The sequence below is a fragment of the Polypterus senegalus genome, chromosome 6, assembly GCF_016835505.1.
Source record: "Polypterus senegalus isolate Bchr_013 chromosome 6, ASM1683550v1, whole genome shotgun sequence".
Classification (NCBI taxonomy): Eukaryota; Metazoa; Chordata; class Cladistia; order Polypteriformes; family Polypteridae; genus Polypterus; species Polypterus senegalus.
In genome coordinates, this window is record NC_053159.1 from 28,562,990 (window position 1) to 28,579,504 (window position 16,515).

Genomic DNA, 16,515 nt, shown 5'->3' on the forward strand with positions numbered 1-16,515 from the left:
AGTAATTCTCTGTGTGCAGCACTAAGAACATTGTGGAGGATGAGTGCCAGGATTTCATGTACATCCATCTGAGGTTTTGTGCATGAGTACCTACCAGAGCACTTGTGTACGTGGGGTCTGAGGTGTCATCCTCCAGAAAACGGGACAGCCCAAAATCAGATACTTTGCACACCAGATTGCTGTTGACGAGGATATTACGAGCTGCCAAATCGCGATGGACGTAATTCATGTCTGCTAGGTACTTCATCCCAGCGGCAATGCCTCGCAGCATGCCCACCAGCTGGATCACAGTAAACTGTCCATCATTTTGCTGTAGAAGGAGAGAAATAGCAGAAGGTGAGAGGGGGGAGAGGCAAAGATGGACAAAGCTGCCTACTTGCTTCATATCATCTGCTTAGTACCATATCCATCCCTCACTGAACATCTTGGTTTGATCTTTAGGTCAACATTAGATAATAGCACTAGGTGCCTTCAGCTTCTTATCAGAGTTTGCTTGAATGTAACTGCATGTGAATAAAAAATGAGATGCGCTTGTTAAGAATAAGATGCCTGATCACTAAGGCTCTCATAAGATCCTGCACTTGCACACCTATTGCCACCACATGTTTAAATACAGTTCTGTTTTTTAGAATTTATTGGGTAGTCAGCCTCTACAAATGGTAACACCATAATAGAAGCTAGAGAAGCTGGTCAAGCAGTTTTCTTCTCCTCTCAGTGCAAAATGGCCTCCAGCAGCAGATACCACAGAATATTCTCATAGTGTCCTCATTTGGGTAGCACTATTACCAACTCCAATTAATTGAAGTCTATTATGTATTTTCTCAATTGTTTCCGAGGAAGTCATTTCCTGCTCCCACCTGAACCCTGAAATCAATTGGAAGTTTGACAGCTGGAGGCAGTTTTTCCAGTTGATCCTGGGATTCCTCAGGGTTGTGTTCTTGCTTCTACTCTGTTCAGTGCGTGCATGGACTGGGTGTTGGGTAAGGTCATGAGATCCAGTGGCTGTGGGGCATCTGTTGGTGAAGAAAGATTCACTGATCTTGACTTTGCTGACAATGCTGTAATCTTCGCAGAGTCAATGAAGGCTCTGATCGGGGCACTCCAGAGACTGAGTGAGGAGTCTGAGGGTCTGGACTTGGGAGTGCCCTGGATAAAAACCAAGATCCAGGCCTTTAATGACCTCTTGGGCATAGCCATCAGCAGTGTGTCTGTCTGTGGAGAGAGTGTCGACCTCATCAAGAGGTTTACTTATCTTGGCAGTGACATTCATGTCTCTGTTGACTATGAAATCAGCAGACGGATTGGAGAGAACATGGGGGGGTCTTGAGGTTGCTGGAAAGGGGTGTGTAGCGCTCTTGATATCTTTGAAAAAGGATGAAGGTCCAAGTCTTTAGAGCCCTGGTGCTTCCTGTTTTGCTATATGGTTGGGAGACATGGACGCTATCCAGTGACCTGAGACAAAGACTTTAGTACTGTGTCTTTTCAGAGAATCCCTGGGTACCACTGATTTGACTTTATGTCAAATGAGCAGTTGTTCATGGAGTCTTCTGTTCAATATTATCTCATTTAACACACTTTTCCTCTCTTTGCATAAGATTCATGCATAGATTTCCCTCCATATCTAGCTACCCTTCTTCTAGCTACATTAGAGGCAGATTCCTCAGGTAGTCTGCTTTTGTTTTCATATGTTGACTTTTATGGTGACTGTCATCTCAAAGCCTTGTGGGTACAGCCATATGCAAGTTGCACTCTCAAATCATGGAGAATCCCAATCTGTTACTTTGTGGCATCAAGACAGATGCTTCATCTGCTGTACCATTTAGTATGAGTTCATGAAGGCAGGCACCACGATCCCCTGCAAATTCAGCTCTCCTGACTTTCCAAATTATATGTAAATGTGTGTACCTTAAAACACTTAAATAGCATTGAGGCTGTGATGGTTAAAATTCTTGTATTACCAGCTTTTAAAATAAATCTTATTTGGATGTTCTGTGTTTGCCACAATACGAGCTGGAACTAGTAAGACCTCAGTGCCATTCACAGGCCTACCATGATATCCAGCAACTTTGGGGGGATCTCACAGTCTCAGGATGTCCCACAGGACAGCTTGATCAACTGAGTCGAACGCTTTACGAAAAATCATAAAGCTGTAAAGAAACTGCTGATATTCACGTTTGCACTCGATGAAACCCTCAGTGCCAACATGTGGTAGACTATTTAGGCGTAAAACAAGACTCCTCCATTTATTGGTAGGTGAGAAGTCATCATAGATCTTATTTAGGATGACCCTAGCAAGGACCTAGCCCAGCAATGAGAGCAGTGTTATCCCCCTGTAGTTACTGCAATCCAGGCAATTACCCTTCCCTTTCCAGATAGGGAAAACAAGTCCCATTTTCCAGTCAGTTGGGATGATGCCCGTCTCTCAAGTGGAAACAAAAGATTGCTTACAATGCCAGGAGGACAGCCTTACCACCAGCCTGGAGAAGTTCACTCTGCATACCACAGATCTCTGCAGCCTTCCCTAACCCCAGCTGGTTCACCACATGTGCAATCTTGGTGAGACTGGATGGCTCACAGCTAATTGGAGGATCAGCCTCAAGAACCAAGGACCCAGAGATGTCCAAAGTTCTAGCCGGAGGATCAGCTTTAAATAGCTGCTCAATGTAGCCAATAACAAATCTGTGAACAGAATGCACAAACTGGGCAAATCTGTAGACCCTGCAGTTCTGTAGGAGCCCTCAGCATCTGTCCATGAGGATGTCTTTTGCAAAGACAAGGAACATGCAGCCATTTTCGTCATAGTGACCAGACCCATGGTAGCCAACACAATCCTCATAGCCAGTCCTGTCTGTGCCAGTGCCAGTAGACCCATTGAAGTCACCCGTGACCAGAGAAGTGTCATCTTGTGGGCACCCATCAACGACCAGGCAAAGTTGTAAATAAAATTTCTCACTCACTGAGACATCACTCAACGTGGACAGAGCATACACTGAGACAACAGACAAGGAACCCAGATACGGTAGTGCCTTAATCTGAATTTAATAAAGCGCTTGTAGAAAGGAGTGACAACTGACACCATCGGGAAGGAGCCGATCTGTCACAGCAACAGCTTCTCCCCAAGTATGACAGCCATCAGAGTGACCAGACCAATAAAGGGTGTACCAATCTACAGAGATCTGGCCAGTTCCAGGTCTGTGCACCTTAGAGAGTGCCATCACTGAAATGTGGAGTTTAAAAAGCTCCTTTGACAGCAGAGGAAGATGATCATCATGCCAGAGACACAAGATGTTCCCCGCACCTACCCAGATAGGCTGCTGTGCAGCAGCGGATGCATCAGCACCACACCAGTTCTGCTTCCCAACAGGCCTGACCCCATTGACTCTCTGGCGGTTTTCGAATCTTCTGGGGATGAGGCTCCCAAGGGCTTTCCCCATCCCCTTCATAATGTCAGCAGCCTTCTGTGGGTGGCTGCAGCAGAGCTACTCCCTCGGAGAGCAGAAAGGAGTCTTGTCTGCCATTTCAATGGTTTTTATGGGGGCTGGAGTGACAAACCTGCCACTAGCCCCCAAGTGTTACCCTTCCAAGTTGGAGGACTACTTGCAGGACCAGATGCAGTTTAACTTCATATGCAGAAGTGCCATGACCCTAAAGAAAATTAATCATCTAGGGGATATCCATTCACAAATTGGTACAGACTTTCCGGTAAAGATTTTAGTCAACAAAGCTTTTCAAAGAAGAAAAACAATGGATCCACAAGGAAAAAAGACTTTCCAAAAGGAGAAATTAATACCTGGAAGAAATCAACAAAAGCACAATGAAAAGCTTCAAACTTAGAATGCAAGCCTTGGAGTGAAACTGGAGTGTAGCCAACAAAGTTTGACTTCATCACCTGCAGTGCCACCCATGGCATGTAATCTGTAACCATTTTATTCCTATTCCCACTTACCCGTAGGAAGGAGTCCAATGATCCGTTTTCCATGTACTCTGTAATGATCATGACAGGGCTGCTCTTGGTCACCACACCTTCCAGGTGGATGACGTTGGGATGGTCAAACTGGCCCATAATGCTGGCCTCGCTAAGGAAGTCCCTTCGCTGCTTCTCTGTGTAGCCCGACTTGAGGGTTTTTATGGCCACAAACATCTCTCTCTTTCCGGGTAGTTTGAGGTGGCCACTGCACACTTCCCCAAATTCACCTATTGGCGAGGAAAGAAAAGAGTATGCCAACCACCCTGAAAGGAAATGCAAACTCACAGGACAACTCACCCCAGTCTTGAAAAGTGGTCATTGTCAATAATCTGAAAAAAGAGATGGATCTTAAGAGTGGTACCTGCACCAATGACCTGCTCAATCTTCACACATGAGATATCAATTTCCTTGGCAAACTCTCGCACTGCTTCATTGGGGTCCTCATATGTAAACGGATCAATGTAGATCTTCATTCCTGGAGTCACTTGGAAACAAAAGAAAAGCATGTGATATCCAAAGGCAAAAGCAAAAAGTAGTACCTCAGTGTTGTTCTACTAGAGGGTCTAGAAATGGGCAGAGTTGAGGAAGGTGATGAGGGGGCTAGGAGCAGAGTGGGTGGAATAGAGGGGGATAGGTAGAAGGTGCAGCTGAAGTGGTGACCAAAACACATGCAAAGCGGCTTGGTGGGCTGAAGCACTGAAACTAGGGAGCAAGTGGCATGAGCCAAAGAAGATGAAGGAACAAAGGATCCAGCTCACCTCTCCCTCAAGCGTCATTCAGGAAGGAAACAAAAGCAAAGAAGGCAACATCTGAAATGCTTTTACTTAGCAAAATTTAAACTAGAGCCTCTTTCACTCAGATTTCTCTGTGGCTGCTGGTTTTCATTCCAACCAAGTTCTTAACCTCCTTGCTTATTGATGCTCGTTAGTAACAGTATACAAGCACACTTAAGAGTTTACTACAGTTGTACAGATTTCATGCCATAAATGTGTATTAGCTCTAATGCAAAATGATAAACTAAGTTGTTTCATCTTCATTCAGTCACTCATTCAAAAATTATTGATTCAAACAAAAAATGAATGTTGCCTGCACCTCTACATTTAATGTATGAGTGTACCTATGTAATACTTTAATATAGTAACTTACAGATCAACTGTATAGTTTGTTACGTTGCACCTTTTTGTGGTAAAGCCCAATCCTAAGCCCTTAAAACTGTACAACATGACTTGTAGATGCCCACAGTTGAAGCACCCTGCCTTTGACTACAGGTAAAGATAAGATCATTTTGATCTTGGCTCCTTCCTCTCATTAGTCCAGTTCCTCACCTATCCAACCACACCACTTGCTGGAGCGCAGTCGCTAGATAAGGAGCTATAATGAGCTGATCTCTAGTGGAATGAAAGGCAGCAGCCTCTGGAGCACCCTAAGCATTCATTGTGGGAACTCCTGGCTTGGAGCTCCTGTAAAAGGTATTCTTGGCCAACTTTACAAAAAAAAATTTCTTAAATCGAAAGCCAGCTTTTTGTTCCATGAGCCAAAATGCAGGGTTTGATTCCTGCCTTGCGCCCTGTGTTGGCTGGGATTGGCTCCAGCAGACCCCCGTGACCCTGTAGTTAGGATATAGCGGGTTGGATAATGGATGGATGGATGGATAATGGGGCAGTAAGCTCCAAAGCTGCAGCCAAGTCTTGGTCTTTGATGAGTTAACCCATTCCTCGTGTCTGTGTGGGTTTTCAGTGGGCACCCCAGGCTCCTCAAACCCAAAGACATGCATGTTAGGTTAACTGGTGACTCAAATTTGGACAAATACGTGTGCTTGATGTTAGACTGGTGTCTGCCTTGTATGACCAGTTACTAGAAAAATTGGAAAATGGATGGCAGGATATTGATACATGGATGCTTTACTTACTATATAGTATGTCACACATCAGAAAGCAAACAGCAGCATAAAAAGTAAACACTTTAAAACCCCCAAGTTATGCATTTTGTTAAATGTATTTATGCACAGTATTTGAGGTGAAAAGATGGCACAAAGCTGCTTCACACCTGCAGTGTTAAAAATTGGCTCATTAAAATTGTATTTTGCCTTTACTTTTTTAGGTCATAAGGCCAGGTTTATACTTCATGCGACGCGATACGTGCTCCAGCGAACGCTACTGTCACGCAAGCATTGTACTGTTTATACTTGTGCGCATACTTTACGTAAATCTGGAAGATTCCACCAGGTGGCAGTGCAAGATATCATCACGGTGAGAAAATGTTCAGCTTCCCTCTATTGTGAATTGCCTGAAACATCAATTAAATTCCGAGGGCACCTTGCCACAATATCTCTGAAAAGGATGTTTAATGATTACATCCATCATTCCAGGGATGGGCCCATTGCAGCAAGCATCGGGCGCGAGACAGAAACAAAATCCCTGGATGGGGCATCAGCTCATCACAAGGTGAACACAAGCATACACACACACACACACACTGTTATTTTATCATCATCAAATCCCCAAACCTTCATGTCTTTGGAAGGAAACTGGAGCCCACTGTGGAAACCCAGCAGGAAAACTCCAGGCAGGGAACACCAGAGTTGTGACTCCCTGCGAGGCAGCAGCGTTACCACTCTACCACCGTGTCACCACAACATGTGTAATTATTATCAGTATTCATTATTTAAATGAGTGGGTAGAGCTGCTGCCTTGCAGTTAGGAGACCCAGGTTCACTTCTAAGTGGAGTTTGCATGTTCTCCCCGTGTCTGCGTGGATTTCCTCCAGGTGCTCCGGTTTCTTCCCACAGTCCAAAGACATGCAGGTTAGGTGCATTGGTGATTCTAAATTGTCCCGAGTGTGTGCTTGGTGTGTGTGTGTGTGTGCGCTCCCTGCGGTGGACTGGCGCCCTGCCCGGGGTTTGTATCCTGCCTTGCGCCCTGTGTTGGCTGGGATCGGCTCTAGCAGACCCCCATGACCCTTTATTAGGATATAGCGGGTTGGATAATGACTTACTGACTGACTAAACTATGAGATTAAAGTGGACATTTTGAGATTAAAGACGAAATGTCCACTTTAATCACAAAACAGACCTTTTCACTGTGTCCTTAATGTTTTTTCTCAGTGGCTCAAATACGCTGCTGTACCTTCTGATGCTGTTGTGAAGGTGCACAAAAAAAAGATGGCACAGTAGATGGCATGTGAGAGTTTTAAAATGTATCATGTTGTTACTTTGGGGAATATGCAACGCTTGAATATAAAAGCACCAAAATGCATTTGTATGTCGGCATTTTGCTTCACCACATCAAACCATTCATTAAACATTGAAGAAGTGACATCAATCCTGGAGGATCCTCAAAGTGGCTTTCTGTCACATGTAGACAGTAAACAGAGACCCTGACGTCACATTCCGACTTTTATCACACTGCGCCCCCTGACTTTTTGCTGGTATTGCAACTCGCGCATGTGTAACGTTACTTTCTGAGGACCTGCTCAGAGGACGCGTCAAATGAACGCTGGAAGCCATGATGTGTGTGCGTACGCGTTCTGAGTGTGAAGTATAAACCAGCCCTTCGACTTCAGTATTTTGAAAGCTGATTTTTCAAACTTTATTTTCATACGTGTGCAAGTTTTAACTTAATTTCATTGCTGCAGAAAGATTTAGAAAGAGAGTACATCAGTGCCATTTTAAAATCTCTGGTGGTGGATAAGGGTTTGCCAACAGATCTTGCCTGGTTGCTATGGACCACCTCTGAAGAGGCCCCAAGATGCACCTCAGGATTGCTTATACATTCCAACAAAGCATCAGTTGCCTGTGTCAGAGATATAGGATTGACCTGTGAACAAGTGTGGTTTAGCGACTTGGGTTCTGGCATTCATCATCTCCATTCAATTTTCTGTCCTAGCGTGATGGTTGTGTTTGAATAATAGTGTTCAAGTTTTTAAAAAAAAAACCTTGTCATTTGTGTCTGCCTAAACACGGTTTAGCCTTCTGGTTTTCACAGCAAGCAAATCACAGTCACTTGAGAAATAATGTGTTTTGTTTTTAGTTTTGTTGTTAAAAGGAATGAATGTTCTGAGTTGTTGCTGTCTCTTTTTGTAAGCAGGCTATTTGAAGGGGCCAGCTGGACATAAAATAAAGGCGACTACTAGTTTTATTCGTCCAAACAATGCTTTTAATTTCTGTATATGGAAGGATATTGAACTGTGTAAATAGCAAGAAATTATCTATAAAAACGGAAAATGAATGCCAACTCAGGAGCCAGAAGATTTTTTCTTTTCTAAATTGACATTGAGACTCTGCTGACAGATAAATATTTTATTGGCACCCTGAGCATTGGGGTTATTGGAAAATTAAAAGACACTGCTTGACAGTCAGTGAAGCGGGCAGACACAAATTGGCCGAGATACTCCAGACCTGTTTGCAAGTTCTCGCTGAAAGGACCAAGCTGCAAGAAAACCTAAGCATCAAGAGGACCTGTACCTCCACTGCAGTTGCATGATTACATATTGTATGGCTGTTAAGGGTTTGATGCAAGTGCTGGCACTAGTCCATTAGGATGGCTCTTGGTAGCCAATAATGGCTCTTAAGTCACTCATCATCATGAGCAAAAAATATTAACCATGTTCTGGAAATGCGTTCTCTGATTAACATGCCATTGATGAAGTCCTCTAGCAGAGCAAATGCAGCCATGGCTCCTTGCTCTTCAAATATTTCTTTCCACACAGAGGGCACACTACCATAATTACTGTTTAACTACGTGATATATGAAAGAGTGTGGGTGTTTCATTATAGTCCACAGCAAAAGTGCTGTAAAGCATCTGAGTGTTTTTTATTTTAATAGAATTAGACAGCATGTCTGTTGGTTACTAATGACAGCCTTGCTGCTGGCCTCTTTCAATATGCACACTTCACTCTAATTTTAGCAATCCATTTTTGTCTGGGGATTTAAGGTTTTGACACTTGATATTAGCTGAGCCTAATATATTATTTGTTTGTTTGTTTTTTGTATACATTTCATTCTATCATAAGAAAGTCTTTTGTTATAAAAAAACGTGAGTGAGCAGTAGTCTGCTTGTGCAAGTTCATATGTATGATTTGAAATTTCTGCACTGAAGAAGTCAGTTCTGAGTTTTATAAATTCTAGTTTCTATGTCACTTTTTTAATGCAAGATCAGATGGAATAAGACATCAAATCTATTCAGAGATCCATTTTATAAATAAGGCCTCAGGATCTTATTTTTTCTTAATGAGTTACATTTCTGTAAGTTACTGTGGAGCATTACGTAAATTCCCTCAGTTATTTCATACAGTAATGTCACCTGGCAGAATTCTGAACCTAGACATCTAGGGTTCAAATTGTTGTTTGTGTGGTGTCTAAATTTTCCTTGTGTCAATATATTTGTTTCCCTCTAGCCATTTTAGTGTTCCTACCATATCCAAAATGCATTGCAGAGTAGGCTAAATGGCGATTTTAAATTGGCTCACAATAGATTGGCACCCTGTCTTACAGTCAGTGCTGCAAGGATAAACACCCTGAATTGAATTGACAAAGTTAGATTATTAAATTAAACATTCTTACAAGATGCAATGTAAGCCATCAAAGACAGGAAAAGAAAAATGAACTTTTTAGGCACTGTCAAACCAGAGCACTGATTAGACCACCCAGGCTTGTTTTTGTTTTCAGTCCCACACAATGCTGGCTGCTAGGCGTCGTGTTGTACTGTCTTTTTAGAAAGGCTGCCAGGAAGGGCAGGCCTCCATCAAATTTGCAGAAAAGTCCAGGATAACAAGATGTGTGACATGGATTAAAGACAGTTAAGTCTGTCAGTGCAACTGCTATCGGATCTGTGGTGTTTTTGTGGTGTTTGCTACCATATAATGCTACTGATTAAGCCATAAAGTGGTCTTCTAGCTAATACGCAGGAGAACAGCAATGAATGCCAAATGAATAATAATAATAATAATAATAAATTTTATTTATATAGTGCCTTTCCCATGCTCAAGGCACTTACAGAATATAAGAAAGAATGGCAGGGTATACAGTATACAGCATAGTACAAACCAAATAAATAAATAAAAGAAGATTAAGACAGTAAATTCAGAGAAAACCTAACAGACAACAGAATTGATGGTCTCGCACACACACACACAGGTTACATGAGCATCTTGACAGAGAGGTAAACTGAGAGAAGGGGAATGAAGTCAAGTAGAGCTAAAAGCCTTCCTGAACAGATGAGTTTTGAGTTGTTCTTTAAAAGAATTCATGGAGTCAGCTGACCTGATTAATTCTGGTAGATCATTCCAGAGTCTGGGCGCTATACAGCTGAAGGTCCTGTCACCCATGGAGTGAAGATTAGCGTGGGGCACAACAAGAATCAGAGGACCTTAGTGAGCGGGCAGGCACATAGTGATGGAGAAGGTCACTGATGTAGTTTGGCGCGAGGTTATTTAAGGCTTTGTAGGTTATTAGTAGGATTTTATATTCAATTCTGTAAGACACAGGGAGCCAGTGAAGACGGAGCAGGATGAGTGTGATGTGCTCACTTCTGCTTGTTTGAGTGAGGACTCTTGCAGCCGAGTTTTGAATAAGCTGGAGCTGTAATATAGGATTAGAAGGGGCACCTGCCAGCAGCGAGTTACAATAATCTATGCGGGATGTTATAAAAGCATGGACAAGTTACTCAGTATTAGAAAAGGAGAGGAAGGAGTGAACATGGGATATGTGCATGAAAATCTCTCAGAAAACATAGTTGTCTCCATTTAGGCAAGGTATTACACAGAAAAAAGTTACATCATTAAATACCTTCATGCAGATCCTGATATAATAGGAATACAGATAATAATTACACCTATGAAAATGAAATGAGCTAATGCAGCATAGGTCTACACTGACAGCACAGGCTGCGAGACAGGAGCAACCTGAAAGATGAGGCCCAGTATTTATTACATCATTCTATATATATATATATATATATATATATATATATATATATATATATATATATATATATATATATATATATATATATATATATAGTGAGAGGTGGCTGGTGTCCATACCCAGTTGGGACGCCCCTGCACGCTATATTCAGGGGAGCAGCCCTGGACACTGCAATACCTCCCCCTGGACGCTAGATGGCCGCCTCCCTGGGGTGGAGCAGTACCTTGGGTTCCCGCAGGGCATCCTGGGAATTGGAGTTGGGTGCAGCCCTGTTGGGTCCCGCAGGCACCGCCAGGTGGTGCTGTGTTTGGGACTCCTGAGGCCGTATGGGCAACATATTCATCACACCCGGAAGTGCAGCCAGAACTTCCGGGTGAACTAAAAAAGGAGCCAGCAACCACCACTCGGTGGCCAAAGTCAGGTGGGAGGAGGACAAAGCTTGGTGAGGAGGAGTGGTGGCAGAAGAAGAAGTGTGTTGTGTGTCTTTGCTTGTGCTTTTGGGACTGTGTTGGGCCTGTGGGACACGGGGAAGACGTGCCCCAAGGCTGAAGAGAAAATTAAGAAATTCTTTCATTTTATACGTGCCTCTGTGTCAGTCTGTGCCGGGTTGGACGCTATATAGCGCTTTTATCACAATATATATATATATATTGCCCAGAGGGGACTGGGCAGTCTAATGGTCTGGAATCCCTAAAGATTTTATTTTTTTCTCCAGCCGTCTGGAGTTTTTTGTTTTTTCTGTCCACCCTGGCCATTGGACCTTACTCTTATTCTATGTTAATTAATGTTGACTTATTTTATTTTCTTACTGTGTCTTTTATTTTTCTATTCTTCATTATGTAAAGCACTTTGAGCTACTTTTTGTATGAAAATGTGCTATATAAATACATGATGTTGTTGTATATATATATATATATATATATATATATATATATATATATATATATATATATATATATATATATACTGTAAGGTTTCTAAACTCTGTTGGGGTTACCCCCAAAGGGATGACATGCTGGAGAGCATCCCAAAGTGCGATCGCCGGGGCAACCATGGGCTCCCACCGCCTGTGGCTGTTCACTGCAAAAACAAATCCGAAAAGATTGCGGTGACACTATGAAAACCTGCTGTCGATGGGTGAAGCAAGGAACATTATAACTGCAGGGCACAGGATTACGTGGCCACTAACCTGGCCTGGCCAGCCTGACTGCTGTGTCTGTGTATAGGAGAGCGATAGATCCTGCTACAATAATTAACCGTGCTATTCCTGTTTCAAGCTGAATAAAGTTGGTTTTGCTAAAGTACTGAGACTCAGCCTCGTGTTTTGGGGTGCAAGACAGGAATTCACACGTCACAATACACACACACACACACACATTCATTTTATGGTGAATTCCTAGTAATATAAAGCTGAATATGTATTTGTGTTTGTCCAATATGCAGTTCTACGCCTTTGAATCTACCTTTGATAACTTTTGCAGAGTCCCTATTTGTACAGTGTAGCACCGTCACCTATGTTTCATTCCAAAATTTAGTTGGTGAACTGAACCCAGACAGCACCAAATGCAGAACTTTTTCTTACAATTTAAGCCTAGGCAGGTTTAGTGAATTTCACCAGATCACACGCTATGCAAGGTTGGGATTTGAGCCAATGGCCAGCTACTTCCCATCCCACCTCTTTGTAAAATAGTGATAACACTTATAACAATTATAAATAAATTCCTAGTAAACACTTCTACAAACTATAACTTGCGGACTTGCATGATGAATGACCTGCTAGAGGGCACATTACAGACTGTCAAACTATAAACAAATAATAAGCAGTATGTAAAGAGTAGCCGAAGGCCTGATAAACACGGTGTACACTGCATGCTTACTTCAGTGATAATAATCACTAGCAGTATTTTTATTAATGGCTCCAAAAAATGTACTCTTGACTACCAGTAAATGGCCTGTGCAGATATTTGTAAACATGCTTTTTGGCACTTTGCAGGTATTTTAATTTTGGAGCTAAATATTTACATGTTAGGTGAAGATATTTGCAGGTGTCTTTTTTTGGACTAGGTAAGAGATGGAGGATATTCCTCAAAGAACCTAGGAACTGAAGGTGACTGGAGGTTTGTCTGTACAAGAAAAAGGCATGCAAGGTGGTGTTAATCTGTCAAAGTGGAATAGAATCCATGACACATTTGAAAGATCAGGTCAATACACAGCAGACTTTACAAATCACAACCAGGAGACAATAATTTAACAAGTCAAAGCATTTGAGATACTGCCATTGGCTTACAATCTTTGTTTTTAGCTGATTCATTAAAGAAAACACTAATTCCTCAAAATCTTAAGGGTTCAGCAGTTTAAGTCTTGGTGAATGTTTAGGTTTGAGAATAGTACTTCCATTGAGACACCATCTGCATATGTTGTAAGACTGTCCAACACTGCAAGGTCAAAGTTGGTGATAACAGACCTTTAGGCCAAGGGTCATCTAGTTGTCATTGTGATCATAATGAAAGTTACAGTATAAGTAAAAAGCAGACTGATAAAGGATCAAATATCACACACCGGGGCAACTCTTGGATTGAAATGGCTCTTTCCCCTGCAAAAACATGTAATACATGAATATGTATAAGTAAGCATGTGTAATTGTAACAGTAGTGCCTGCTTCTTTGAACTTTGTTGCCAAAACATCAGTATATAGCCTTTTGTAAAATGAATTACAGTAGTAATAATGAAAATAACAATAGTAAGAATGGTGTGTCTTTTGTTTATATTGTGACTTTCACAGTGAGCACTATCCCTTTATTCAGGGAGCCCATACCCTATGAATTGCCTTTCTTAATGAGCACTAAAAAGCAATCAAAATTTTACAAGATGACTTAAAAAGTTTGTATATAATGCCATTCCTAAGGTCAGTCACTCCAGAAATCTAAACTTATACTATTTTGTTTCTTTTACAGTTGTAACAGAATAATTCAAATTACAGTCAAAGAAAACAACACAGTGGCAAGTCAGACAGACAAACATCAAGACAGAAAATGCTCGCTACTCACTGTGGCCGCTGGTGTAGTGCTGGAGTTTATCTGTGTACTCCGAGTCCGCCCTCTCAAAGCCCCTCCTCCTAGGCAAAAAGGCAAGAGCTATAATACCCCTCATCAAGAAATCATCATTACAATTAGAAAGCTACTATAAACTCAACATCCTTGAATAATTACTAGTGAGGCTACCAAATCACTAAGCATTGTCATGAAACACATAGTGTATGGCAAAGCCTGTGCCCATGTCTGCCATTCTCTATTACAAGTTGTTCATGCACCATAACTACAGCACTGTAGCAATGCTTAGTGACAATGCAAACACACTATAATATGGCACATTGATCCCGACATGCTCCCCAGTTTAAATAGTAACATTCAGAAGAGACAAAAGCAAAAGACAGTGATGAAAATACGGATGGACAACAGATACTTTAAAATGGGAGCTTAAGAGGAGCTGCACCTCTTCCAGCTAGCAAAAATTAAAGCACATTGAAACTGGATTATTGCTCCATGTCTTAGAATGTCTTAGAACTTCTTTGGTTTCCTTCACCTGTTTTATTTTGGTTTTCAGTTTATAAGGGCAATTGGTTAGGGCACAATTAAAAATGCACATTGTAGCACTAGGGCTTGAAGAGGATAAGAAAGTAAGCCTCAACTTAGAATAAAGCTAGACTAAGGCTGTCCAACCTAGAAGAAGAACAACATACCGGTTGCAGACAATGATGATGACCACAATGGCAGCAAGGAAGATGAGACCTGCGGCAGCCGAGCCAATGAAGAGTGGAAGCTTCTCCTGTAGGCTGGTCTTGTATTCATCTGGAAAATAAACAAATAATGTTCACTTTGTCAGATTCAACAAGAAGAGTGTTACACAATACAGACAAAATGCTGTCATCAGCTGCTCTGACACTTGCGTCTAGAAAGAGAAGAAGTTCCATTAGGCTAGTCCTTGCACATCTTGTAAGCACCTTATTTAAAGTGTCATGAATGTTGCTACTGGAGACCATTTTCATGGGAATTAGTTTGAAGAGAACACTAGAACGGGCTGAGTTTCTCAACATAAGCCTAATAGGTCTTTCTGTTTGCAAAGAGAAAATTGCATCTTTACAAGGCCCTCATACATGCATGTAACAGCCTGACGTCCTGCTCAATGAATTCCACAATCTCCTTTTCCAAGGCAGAGTGTTTGTGTGTGTGTGAAAGAGAGATAGAAGTGGCAAATAATAAACCTACTAGCATCATTCATGAAACCTCACAGAAATGTTTACATGTTGTTTCGTTTACAACTTATCCTTAAAACACACAATTGTAATTTAGCTGGCTCTATATCCCATTTTTTCAGGAATTCTGTGGCATTTTGTGGTCACTGCCAGTGTTAGGGGTCATCTTAAGACTCCCCTAGTGTCTCCTGAACTGAATACATGTAAAGGGCTTTAGTTAACTCTCCAGTTAAATAGTCCTGTTCTTTCATGTGAGCAGTTTCTTTCATTCTTTGTCAGTAAAATTGATACAATCCGCTGTGGTATTGTTCCAACTCCCTACTGTTAATCATGGTATTGTCTTGGAATCTTTTGATCTTGTCTCACTTTTACAGTTAAAAGAACTATTGACACCCTTAAACCAGCTCCCAGTCCTCTCGATATTGTACCACCATGCTTCGTAGTGGAAGCCTTTGATGTTTTGGGTCCACCTTTACTAGCCATTATCAATGGTTCTATTAGTGAGGGGGTTGTGCCCTCATTTTTTAAACATGCTGCGGTGCGTCCCTGTCTAAAAAAGGCAGAATAAGATCCTGGTGTTTTAGCAAGTTTTCTCCCAATTTCCCAATTGCTATTTCTGACTAAAATATTAGAAAGAATTATTTATAATCAATTGGTTGATCACCTTAACTCCAATAATTTATTTGAGATCTACCAATCTGGCTTTAGGCGTTTTCATGGTGTTGAGACTGCCCTCCTTAAAGTATTCAATGACATCTCTATTATTACTGACTCAGGTGGTGCTGCATTCCTTTTCCTCCTTGACCTGTCTGCTGCCTTTGACACTATTGACCATGAGATATTGCTGATGCAGCTTGAACATCTTGTTGGACTTAAAGGGGCTGCTCTCAACTGGTTCAGGTCATATTTAACTGGTAGACACTTTTCAGTGACTTTAAATTCCTCTTTTTCGTCTACTGTTCCTCTTGAATGTGGTGTTCCTCATGGATCCATTTTGGGTCCTATTTTATTCCCTATATACCTTCATCCTATTGGAGCTATTTTTAGGAAATTTAACATTTCTTTTCACTTTTATGCTGATGATACTCAGGTTTATATTCTGCAACTCTGCAATGAATCAACTGCACAACTGTCTGTCTGAACTAAGATCTTGAATGGCTAATAATTTTCTTGATCTGAATCAAAATAAAATGGAGTTGCTTATAGTGGGTCCGCCAGCTAAAGCACAAATTGGTCTTAGACTTCTCGGCTCTTTTTCTGTCTTCTGCAAACCTCAAGTCCGCAATCTTGGTGTTATCTTTGACAGTAACCTCTCTTTTGAGAAACAAGTTAATTCTGTAGTCAAGAGTTGCTTTTTCCAGCTTCATCTATTA

The 16,515-nt window shown here is 41.6% G+C and overlaps 1 protein-coding gene across 5 annotated transcripts in view; it reads right to left on the minus strand.

Annotated features, from left to right (window-relative positions):
- Nucleotides 1–16,515, minus strand: part of LOC120530911 (ephrin type-B receptor 2) — a 478,580-nt gene that overhangs the window by 16,812 nt on the left and 445,253 nt on the right. Inside the window, exons 8-12 of one of the 5 annotated variants that reach the window (XM_039755704.1) lie at nucleotides 14,630–14,738; nucleotides 13,938–14,002; nucleotides 4,329–4,451; nucleotides 3,947–4,194; nucleotides 95–310 (exon numbers count right to left, since the gene is read on the minus strand). In XM_039755704.1, coding sequence (XP_039611638.1) covers nucleotides 95–310; nucleotides 3,947–4,194; nucleotides 4,329–4,451; nucleotides 13,938–14,002; nucleotides 14,630–14,738 — 761 coding nt within the window. Of the gene's footprint in view, nucleotides 1–94; nucleotides 311–3,946; nucleotides 4,195–4,328; nucleotides 4,452–12,220; nucleotides 13,484–13,937; nucleotides 14,006–14,629; nucleotides 14,739–16,515 lie in introns of those variants that run through there. The other 4 variants (XM_039755705.1, XM_039755703.1, XM_039755707.1 and 1 more) reach the window with 4 other exon arrangements.